The sequence below is a fragment of the Danio rerio genome, chromosome 17 (assembly GCF_052040795.2).
Source record: "Danio rerio strain M-AB ecotype USA chromosome 17, GRCz13ab, whole genome shotgun sequence".
Lineage (NCBI taxonomy): Eukaryota > Metazoa > Chordata > Actinopteri > Cypriniformes > Danionidae > Danio > Danio rerio.
The window spans coordinates 28,082,575-28,094,726 of NC_141037.1; the positions used below are offsets into that span (position 1 = coordinate 28,082,575).

The 12,152-nt window shown below is 35.6% G+C and overlaps 1 protein-coding gene across 6 annotated transcripts in view; it reads left to right on the forward strand.

The window, feature by feature from the left end:
• Window positions 1–11,463, forward strand: part of ttc7b (tetratricopeptide repeat domain 7B) — a 79,742-nt gene extending 68,279 nt beyond the window's left edge. For all 6 annotated transcript variants that reach the window (XM_087289348.1, XM_087289349.1, XM_087289345.1 and 3 more), the window contains 3 exon segments: window positions 4,650–4,790; window positions 7,565–7,767; window positions 10,141–11,463. In XM_087289348.1, coding sequence (XP_087145474.1) covers window positions 4,650–4,790; window positions 7,565–7,767; window positions 10,141–10,362 — 566 coding nt within the window. In that variant the 3' untranslated portion in view covers window positions 10,363–11,463.
• Window positions 11,464–12,152: the final 689 nt, after the last annotated feature.

A 12,152-nucleotide genomic window follows, 5' to 3' on the forward strand; every position in this document is an offset into this window, starting at 1 on the left:
AATTTAAATCAAGTAATTTTAGCATGCCAAAGTCAAAGTTATGCCTATAAAATATATTATCCCAACAACAAAATTGTGGCTAGTGAAAATGGCAAGTCATTCATAATGTTGAAAAAATAGTATAGCCACAGTGGCTTTTGAAAAAAGTTAATGTCAAGCCCTGTATACAGTATATTACTTTTGAACATTCTATTAAAACATCACCATATCTTAAAAAGTATTAAGCGGTATGACTGTTTTCAACATTGATGATAACAATATATGTTTTGGAGCATCGAATTAGCATATTAGATGACACTGAAGATCATAGGAATTTTCCTGAAAATTCAGCATAGCAGTTGCAAAAATTATTTTAATTGAATTATATTTAAAAAAAACTAAACTATAATTTTACATTTAAATAATATCTAGTTCTATTTTACTGTCGTTTTACTACCCTTTTTATTTTTTAATTATTAAATGCAATCTTGATGAGTATCAGATCTTTTTTCCTCCTTCAAAATCATTTTTACTTTAAACCATGAACAAAAAGTTTTTATAATTCATATCGTGCAATTACAATAAATGGAGACAAGAGCAGTAAATAATACAGGAAATCTAAGTGGTCAGTATGACTTGTAGACTATGGCCCAATCCCAATTCTATTTATGTACCCCTACCCCTGAAAAATTAAAACCTACCGCTTAAAAATTTACCCTTAAGAATTGGGACAGCAATACAGCACCTGCACACGTCATCATATGTCCTCGCGGTCTGATGCTTCATATGAGATTAGACGATCGCGACTGCTGTAGTGATTCCAGTTGTGTTATTTTTTGGTATTTATCTTCAGGAAATTACTGATGGCATCATGTCATCATAACGATCTACTGTCTAATGATCTAATCTAAGCTTTTCACTCATCATAGCACACGTGCTGCTGTTTATGTGACAATAAAAGTGATTTGATTTGATGTGGCAATAAGACCGTAACTGTACTGTGTATTTATACCATGGCCATATTCATCTTTGTAAACACACCAAAAACAACATGAACATTATAGCAGACAATGTAAAAAGCCCATTCCCAGTCACTAGACTTTTCTGACAGGGTATTGCAGTGTCATCGAGTTTCAGAATACTGTGGTACTGTTGTACATGAGTTATTATTAGGGATTATAGATCGTGAAATTTAGCGGATTTAAGCGGGGGTTTTTTTTAAGCATGATGGTAAAACACGAACGCGGTTATGAATATAATAAAACGCGTGGCTAGTGTATTCTGGGTAATTTCTCTTACCCTTTGGTTTCGAGTGTGGTCTTGAAAAATCTTCGTTTGAAGGGGTGTATACCCCTTGCCCTTAGCCCTACGCCTTCAAGCTAAAGAGAATTGGGACACCACTACCCCTTCACGGGCACGCACAAATCGAGGGGTAATGGGAAGGGCTAAGGAGTAGAATTGGGATTGGGCCTATATATTTCAAGACTTCTGGTGCCTTAAAATGGCCAAATTTTAAAAACAGTTGCTATTCACTAAAAATTATTTGGTTTGTAAATGACTAGGTCTTTTGACTCTGATCCTTTAATTGTATCATTAGTCACATTCCCAATTTAAAAAAAAAATTTAATTGATGATTGAAATTTAACTATTCAAGCTGAGCACATAAGAAAAAAAAGCCTCATTTCTTTTGCTTTGTTGCTTAAGTGTGTAATTTGTATGTTGCAGCGAGATCCTTCAAACTGCTAGATTATTTGTGAAATGTAGCAGCAAATGTGCAAAGCTTCATGATTTACCGTTGATAACCTTATGTCATTTATGTGCGTTTAAGTGGTATCCTCTTTTTGGAAAGCCACCGATATGTGGATCCTTGTTGGGCTGTTTCTTTCCCCTTGTGTTTCCTACTCTGAATCCACCTGGCATTAACATCTGTTTTCAGTGATCTGACCACAAGTGCCTAGCTGACAGACATCATCATGTCCACCTGGTTGTAAGATTTATTTAAATGCGCCTCTTGTGACCACTTATGCTCTTAGGTCAGTAGGTGGAAAGGCAAGTTTTTTTTGTTTTTGTTTTTTGTGGCTTTTCAAGTACATGCAATCATGTTTACAGTATAAAAGCAATACAATCAAATCTGTTTGCAGTTACTCCTGGAAGAGGTCAAAATTGGACAAGCTCAAAACTTTTTAGACCCCATTTGCACTTGTATTTATCATCCTCCTCTTGTGACTGGATTGGCTGTAACGCATCTTAATATTAGGTGTAAACCAGGGGTGTCAAACTCAATTCCTGGAGGGCCGAAGCCCTGCACAGTTTAGTTCCATCCCTGCTCCAACACACTTACCTGTAGGTTTCAAACAAGCCTGAAGGACTCAATTAGTTTGATCAGGTGTGTTTAATTAGGGTTGGAACTAAACTGTGCAGAGCTGCGGCCCTTTTGGAACTGAGTTTGACACCTGTGGTGTAAACTAAGACAGATGAGACTAATGATTTAATTGCTAACTGAAATATCTGAATAATACTATTAATAAATATCCTCTTAAAGGGATAGTTCACCCACAAATGAAAATTCTGTCATCATTTACTCACCCTTCACTTGTTACAAATCTTTATGATTTTCATTTTTTTCTGTTGAACACAAGATCACAAGAAGATTTTTTGAAGAAAGCTTGAAACCTGTAACCATTGCCTTTCTGTAAAATTAGTTTTTCCTACTATGGATATCAATGGTTTCACGATTCCAACGTTCTTCAAAATATCTTTTTTTGTGTTCAGCAGACGAATGTAACTCATGAAGGTTTGGTAAAAGTGCAAGGTGAATAAACAAGTACATTTTTATGGTTGGGTGAACTATACTTTAATGTACACTGTAAAAAAAAATCTGTAAATTTGCAGTTTTTTTTTTTTTTTTTTTGTATTTTGTGGTTCATCTGTTAGTTTTCCCATTTATTTATGCTCTTGAATTGCATTATGTGGCCTTGATCTTTCATCCAACACCTTTGGTGACAAAAGTGACTTTTATGAAAATTTTTAATAGTTTAAAGGGATATATTTTATGTGTTGGTGTTGTATATCGTGGTACAAACACTTATAATAAAACTTCCAGTACATTTCCTGTAATTTTACAGAATTAAATCTCTGTATATTATTTATTATACATTATACTATTTGAAACTATTAAATTGTCAACAAAAGTCACTTTGTTAAACTGCAGAGTTTAATTTACAACATCAGAAGTCGACATAGCAGAAATCAAAATCCCATAATGCAAGGCTACGTTCACTGTGCAAGGCTTATTGCTCACATTTTTTCTCATATCAGATTTTTTTGCATAGCTGTTCACATTTGTTGTTATAAATGTGGCCAATGCCAGATTTGTAGTGTGAACAGATCATGGTCCTAAACTGACCTGCATGTGCTAAAGTACAGTTACGGACAGCACTAAATGTCTAATTATGCACACAATGTGTATACTGTATGAAGTAAGCATGTTGTCAGATTATACTTAATATGATTTTTGGCCATTTTCACAGACAACAGTGGTGTATTTCATGGACTGCAAAGGGTTGTTCTGCTAGTACTAATGTGTATTTCGCCATTTGAAACCTAAAATAAGTCATTTGTGATTGAAAACGCTGTCGAGCGTGTCTTTCTGACCACTGATATATATTATATTGAATTCATTAAGGGTTATTGAGAGCTGCAGACTGAACTGTAAAGGCGGAGTTGGTTTGTCTGTTTGCAGAGTTATTTTATTTTAATTCGTTATAAACAACAGGCATGTGCAGTAGGGGCTTTTGCGTGCTTGAGCACCTGCCTTTTTTTTCTCTGAAAGTTCATTCTTAAAATGAAGGTGCCCCCCTACTGTGCCTTAAATTTTTTCAAAATGAACAACCACCTGTCTGTGGTAAACTAATTGCCATGAGTGCCATTTTGCTATGCTTCTAAGGAGATGTTTGCAGCACTGAATGATGACGTTCTCACTGTGGATGCATTGCAAAACATCAGATCTGTTTCTGGTTTAATACTACATATGAAAGTGGCACAAATCTGAGTTGAAAAGATCAGATTCTATGCGGTTTGCGCTGTTAACACTATCAAGACTAAAACAGATCTGAGTCACATGTGGGCAAAAAAAAAAAAAAGAGAGCTTCGAGCCACATTTGCCTGCAGTGTTTATGTAGCCTAATTCACAACCATAAATAAACAAAATACACTTGTGAATCACAACAGAAACATAAACTGTATCAGATCATTTTTACAGTGTATACCAGTGTAAGATTTTTTGTTTTGTTTTAATTTTTTTTTTTTTTGTAGAATTGTTTTATATACCTGTCAAATTTATTAATGGATTTGTATTTATCTTTTTGCTTTATTTTAAGTCTTAGTACATTTCACATTTTTGCTTTTAAGGATTTTCATCTGATATTGTGTTTCTGCATTTAAAGTTTTACTTACTAAATTACACTGCTGAGAATAGAGTTCATCCGCAATGAACTAACTGCAAGTTGACTTTAGAATAGATTTGAATAGAAGCAAAATTTCAGATCTGTGTTTTCACTCTGTCCCGTAAAGGCTGCTGTGTTATGGATATATGCCATAGATCATCTGTGCCAAGTATGCAGTGAAGCTCCTGTCTGTTTGGTTGCCAACTGTCTGTGTTTGCACTGCAGGTTCTGTTCATGCCACCTCTATAGCAGCGTCCCGAGTGGAGCAGGCGCTGTCTGAAGTGGCCTCCTCCCTCCAAAGCAGCGCCCCAAAACAGGGACCCCTACACCCTTGGATGACCCTCGCCCAAATCTGGCTGCATGCAGGTACTGCAAAATTTACAGTGCATCTATGAGCCTAATTTGCATCCTTTTATCATAAATCAAAACCATATGATATTTTCACAGAGTTTAATAAATGGTATGTTCTCTTTAATAAATGGTATATTCTGTAGTTTCACTATAAAATAACCACTTTAACAGACTTGAGGAATAAAAGATCATGTTTTAATAAAGTCAGCTTGTTCTTCGCTGCTTTGTGAACACACATTGATATTAATAGCTGTCTTTGTCCAAGCAAATACATTAGGAAAACCACATCCAGCAGGATTGAATTACCCATCTGGATACTTTTGTTCTCTGCCTACAATCAGCACAGAACAACAGACAAACCGTTGTGCTTGTTTGTGAATATGGCTGATTTTAATGCTGTGAAGTTCAAGAGAAATCTGCATCTTCATGGAGATAAAAATAACAACTTCACAAATCATGGATTTGATTCCTAGGCCATACAAATACTGATTGAAAAAACTTGAATGTATAGAAATTAAAGTTGGTAATTAAGGTTGATGGGAATAAACAAAAACATTGTCTGTTATGTGTTCAAAAGTAATTTGTTCATCCTTGAATTAACATTTTCTTATCATTCGTGTCGGAGAAAGTTACTTTAGAAAGTAATTCATTACAATATTTAGTTACTTCCCAAAAAAGTAACTAGTTACGTTACTTAGTTACTTTTTGTGGTAAGTAATGTAATGCGCTACTTTACTTTTCAGTTACTTTTGCGTCGCTTTTGCGTTACTTTTTATTACCTTGCTGAGGCTTGATCTCTTTCAGAACTTTGTTTTTAGTAGTGGAGTTCTGCAATTAACAGTGTCATGTATAACCTTCATCTTCGTTTACCTTTTAAAAAAAACACATTAAAAAAATATTTTAGGATAATGTAATTTGAGAACTTCCTGACCCCAGAAATATACAGAGTACTGAAAGCTTAAAGCAATGTTTTAGCTACTTTTGTACTATTTGTCTTGAGTAAAATCACTGTCTGTTGAGACAATCCCCCTTTTCTTTTCTTCAATGAGTTTAAAATAATAAACACATTCTCTCATTGACTTTGTGATTCATTGTGAATACTTAAATACTGAATACCTAACAGGAGTTTATTTTTTAAAAGCGAATAAATAAACTAAAAAGTAAAATTTTCAAAAGAATAACTCAAATATTATTACTTAAATTATTACATATTTTTTAAAAGTAATGCTTTATTTTACTCGTTACTTATAAAAGTAATATTATTACGTAACTCGCATTACTTGTACTGCACTACCCCCGATAAACTTTATCATTTACTCAAACTAATGTAATTACAAACATGAAATTTGTTCATGTTCAGGACACAAATGAAGATCATTTTAATCTAATCTCTTAGATTTCTGTCATTTCACTGAAAATCTGTTCTCCCAGATCTTTTAGACATTATAAACATTAATACAGAGATTAAAGCTAAATCAACAAAAACACAAATAAATTAATAAATAAATAATGAGTCTTTTGAAGAGACACAAATGCTTTAAGATAAAACATAAGATGCTTTAATATTAGCTTTTATTTGTCAGTATATTCATTTGTGTTTTGGTTTGTGTTCTGAAGATGAAACAACCCCAATTTTTCATTTTGGTTTGAACAAAATCTTTAAATAGATTTCTAGAGCTAATTTGAGCTTTTTTCTGACTTTTCTGAATTCATGCATCTTTTCTGTTAAATTCCTACATCTTAAACTGTAAATTCAGATAACAGAACACTTTATGGCTATTACCAGTCAGATCCATCCAGCGCCAACAAAAGTCATCTATGCAAAATATTAGATAGCACTTTATTTTGATGATCCATTCGAGTATTAGTAGACTGTCTGCTTAATATCTGCTGATACTGCTGCTGAACAGACATTAAACTGACTATATGAAACTTTGCAAGTACATGTCAACTTACACTAACCCTAACCCCAACCTAACAGTCCACTTATAAACTAATGAGAATTAGTTGGCATGTAGATGCAATGTAGCTTAAATACAACACAGGGACCATCAAAATAAAGTGTGACCAAATATAAATTTCTTACTTTAAAGTATTAAATTATAAATAAAAGTAAAAATTTAAAATGCTATAAAATGCATTAAAAATAATTGGCTTTAACTGAAATAAATACAAATATTATATGAATAAATAAAAATGTGGATTTAAATTATTATAGAAGTTTTAAAATCTACCTAGTAACATTTTAATTAAATAAAAATATTAGAAGCATTCAAAATATGAGAAAACCATTAAAACAAAATTACTAATACTTTTAAATTAAAGAGAAAACAGTTTAAAACATACCAAAAAAGTCATAAATCAAAACAAAGTAATACTAGCAAATAATACTAGAATCAGGGAAATATTTCATACCAAAATTAAGCGTCATTTAAATGACAGTGTTTATATTTGTTGTCTACAAATAAGGCAATCGACTCCGTTACTAAGCCTAATTATTCTTTAACCAGCTTGACTGTTGCTGAGCCAAGTAAGGGAACCTTAGCAGGACTTGGCGAGGTGAGAAAGGTGTCAAGAGCAAAGCCTGCTTACTAGTCACTTTCCCTGGAGTTTTTTGGCTGAAAACAGAGGACACCCTTCCAACTTTAATCTCCCATCAGCCCCACTGCGTTTTCGGAAACGGTCAAAGCTGTTGCTGAGACTCTCGATTCCTGTGCATCTCACACACACACACACACAACTCAAGGATCACTCACAATAACAAGGATTCTCTTAATCTTTGATTTTAGCGGAGGTGTATATTGGAATGGGAAAGGCGGCGGAGGCTACAGCGTGTACGCAGGAAGCAGCCAACCTGTTCCCCATGTCCCATAACGTGCTGTTCATGAAGGGTCAGGTGGCAGAGCTGCGGGGGAACGTGGACGAGGCCAAGCGCTGGTACGAAGAGGCGCTGTCCATCAGTCCCACCCACGTCAAGACCATGCAGAGACTGGTGAGAGAACACTACAACATTCACTTTAAAGAAACAGTTCACTCAAAATCAACATATGCTGTTCATTTACTCACCAGTAGATCATTGAAGAAGTTTTTAGCTGAAACTGTGGTCCTTGGTCATTTCTAAAATACAAGTGAACTCATACCCATGCTTTGAGAATCTAAAGAACATATAGTTTTAGATTTAGAAGTATTTCCCAAGGAATGTTTAGCAGAACAAGGGTTTTTTCCGCCAAAGTATTTCCCATTATACAGTAGTCAACATTCAAAGTGAATCAAAATATGTTTTTCCAAATTATTGTAGGATAAGAATGGGTGTTGTTTAATAGTTTTAGGACAAATTCAATGAGAAGTGATGATCCACTTCAAATCTTCTGGAAAAAGTATTGTTTTGTTTTGTTTTGTTTGTTTGTTTGTTTGTTTGTTTGATTGGAATATACAATATATACACTACCTGACAAAAGTCTTGTCGTCAATCTCAGTTTTAAGAACAACAAAAAATAACTTGACTTCTAGTTGATCATTTGGTAAAGTGACATCTGCTAAGCAAATGGCAACATCAACAGCCTGAGGTATCAAGACATTTGTGCTGCGCATTAGATTACAAACCACTGGAGAGGGCAAATTCTTCAGCAGGATAGCGCTCCTTCTCATACTTCAGCCTCCACACAAGTTCCTGAAAGCAAAGAAGGTCAAGGTGCTCCAGGATTGGCCAGCCCAGTCACCAAATATGAACATTATTGAGGATGTCTGGGGTAAGATCAAGGAGAAGGCATTGAAGATGAATCCAAAGAATCTTGATGAACTCTGGGAGACCTGCAAGAATGCTTTCTTTGCCATTCCAGATTACTTTATTAATAAGTTATTTGAGTTGTGGCAGAGATGGATGGATGCAGTTGTTTAAACTCATTGGCGTCATACACTATATTAATTCTTTTTCCACTGCACTTGACTTTATCTTCTATACGGAACATTCTTTCTGTTAAGTGACAAGACTTTTGTCAAAGCAAAGTCTTAAGTTGCACTTTAAGCTGAATACCAGTTTCTTGCAAATTAACTACTAAAATATGATGTAATGTCAGCGTGGCAAAGACTTAAATGCATAATTTAGTCTTTAAATAAATAAAATAAATACATAAAATTATTAAAACTATTACATTTAAAAATTGTGCTAAAACAAAATCTTCCAGTTTTTTTTTTTTTTTTAGATTTTAAAGATTTTCAGATTTAAGAATTAAAATTTCACAGCAGGGCTAATAATTTTGCCTTCAAATGTTTTAAGGCAAACTGAATGAACACTGGTGATTCCTGATGATACATTGAGTTCTTATATGAAGCAAAATGGTCTGTATGTGAAAAGTGATTTTCAAACGTTTGGTGTATGTGTGTGTGTGTCACGTTGAGTTAAAGGAGAGAGACGAGATCCCGTCCCGTGACGGTATTTAGCAGACTCTGAGTCCAGAATGTGTGTGTGTTGCTGCGTGTCTTAATAGTAAGCAGAAATGTCATATCTTATAAAGGATCTGTGCTGTGGTAGACAGCAGCAGGAGGAACTCTCTGTCAGATCTCTGTCTGGCCTTTTTTGTGTGTGTCTGACGCATTAAATCTTCAATTGACTTCAGCTCTTATTTTGTGGCAATTTCAATCTTAAAACAACACAAAACACTGTTGTATAAATATATGTAAGGAACACATTTCATCTGGCTAATCAATTGACACATGAAAAACAACCAGTATATACAGTAATGAAACCGTGGAAAAATCAGTACAATTAAGCAAGTTTCTCCTAAAATGTAGCTTTAAATGCAGATTGCAAAAGTAATCCAGATTTTATGTGTACACTCATATATCTTCTTATATGCTATCTTTCATCCATTTTAAAATTAAATTATAATATTATTAAAGTAATTAAATAATTCTGTATTCTACAGAATAGAAAAACAATGATAAGATGTGGGCAGTGGGTAGCACTTACAGCAAGAAGGTCGCTGGTTCAAGCTCCGGCTGGGTCAATTGGCATGTCTGTGTGGAGTTTGCATGTTCTCCCCGTGCTTGGCCCACCATTTTGCCCACATATATATATATATATATATATATATATATATATATATATATATATATATATATATGGTAAGCAAAAATTAATCGTCATCATTCAGAATCAATCATCATTTATATATCATATATATAATTTTTTTTTGTTTACTAAACATTTTGCCTTTAAATTCATAATGCTTCCCAATGTGGATTCAATTTAAACCTAAAAGATTTCCAGTTTTTAAATAAATAGTAGGATAAAAAATTGTACATTTCCTGATATCTAAAATTCATTCCATCATCCTCCTCTTTTGATTGGTCTGTCTGTTTTCAGGGTCTGATCTTGCATCAGCTGCAGAGGTACAGTCTAGCAGAGAAGATCCTGCGGGATGCGGTGCAGGTGAACAGCACGGCTCACGACGTGTGGAACAGTCTGGGTGAAGTGCTGCAAGCGCAGGGCAACGACGCCGCCGCCACCGAATGCTTCCTCACTGCCCTGGAGCTGGAGGCCAGCTGTCCCATCTTACCATTCACCATCATTCCCCGCACCCTCTGAGACAGTAAAACCTCTCTCCCACAGTCATGCATGAAACACAACCCCCTTAAACACACACACAAACACACACACACACACAAAGCCCAATCCTCAAAACTTTTCCTCTACCCAGGAATGCCTTTCATGGATTTTTCCTTCCTCCTTTCTCTGTAAGAATATCCTCCAGCTCTCTCATGGGTCAGTTTCAATCCAGAAACCAATACAAGCTGAAGTCACCATTCATCAAACCCCAGTGCTTCCTTTTTTCTTTTGACTTTTTTTGGGGGGGCCTGAAACATACAATCGTGAAGTTCTAGTAGCTGTGTGTCATACAAGCCAGTAATAACACTGACGCGGAGATGGTCAGACGTTTGCATACTTGTGGTATGTGTGTGCGTTTGTGCAGACGGTCAGAGTTTGTGTGTGCGTCCTTTAAATGTGCCGATTTCCAGGATATCCCTTCCTGTGTGGCGTGCGCGCCTGTTTGCTTACAGTGGCTCCCTGTTACACACACAGAGACGTAATAAAGGTTGTGTATTATGCTGTTGATCCTGAGGGTAGGTGTGTCACCCGTGTTGTGACTCCTAGAAAAACATTACGTCCCATTCTGATCAAACACTCCATTGTTTGTATACTGTATGTCAAAAAAGAGTGGCCTAGAGCAGATGGAACGGATGCCAAAAGAACAACTATTCTACAAAGCAAATACTTTATCTCGCTTCTCGATGAAAGAGAGGATAAATCTAGTTTTGGACATTTCACTTTGTTCCTCGGTTTATTTTTTCATGTTTGTCACGATTCAGAGGTCAAGATTTATATTGTTGATTTATCAGAGACGTGTTATTTTAGATGTTTATTTATCTGTCGCGGTGGCCGTGTGTTCCACGGGTAAAGACGTATATGTGTTCCGCGTGTGGACCTGAGAAGTTGTTGTTGGACTGTTACAGATGGACATGATGGAGTCTGTCAGATACACAAACGGTCAAAGTGATGAAGTCGTGTGAGAGAGAGAGCGAGGAACACTGTATGTGTGCACTTGAAGTCTTAGCAGTGGCAATCACAGAGCCAAACACACAACTGGAAAAGCTGTTTTATGATGTCAATAAATGATCAATTGTGAAACATCTGTCTTTGTGTTCAGGTGTTAAGGAATATCTACTAATATTGTTGACCTTTGTTCTAATTGCAGCTTTCTTTTTCCACAATTTTGTCTTTTTCATTTTGCTTCTGTGTGTTTGTGTGTGTTTATACTTTACACACTGTACACAATAGCTTATTAAGTCAGAGGCTGCATTTCTTATAAGGATATTTTTAAAATTTTGTTTTCTTTCATTTTCTTTCGGCTTAGTCACTTTATTCATCAGGGGTCTCCACAGTGGAATGAACCGCCAACTATTCCAGCATATGTTTTACACCAGGGGTGCTCAAGCCTGCTCCTGGAGATCGACCTTCCTAAAGAGTTCAGCTCAAACCCTGATCAAACACACCTGAATCAATTAATTAGGACCTGAACAGCACTTGATAATTACAGGCAGGTGTGTTTAATATGGGTTGCAACTGAAATCTGCAGGAAGGTCGATCTCCAGGAACAGGGTTGGTCACCCCTGTTTTACACTGTGAATACCCTTCTAGCTGCAACCCTGTACTGGAAAACACCCATACACTCTTAACATTTACACACATACACTACTGCCAATTTAGCTTATTCAATTCACCCACAGTGCATGTCTTTGGACTGTAGGGGAAGCCAGAGCAACTGGAGGAGACCCACACAGGGAGAACATGCAAACTCCACACAGAAATGCCAACTG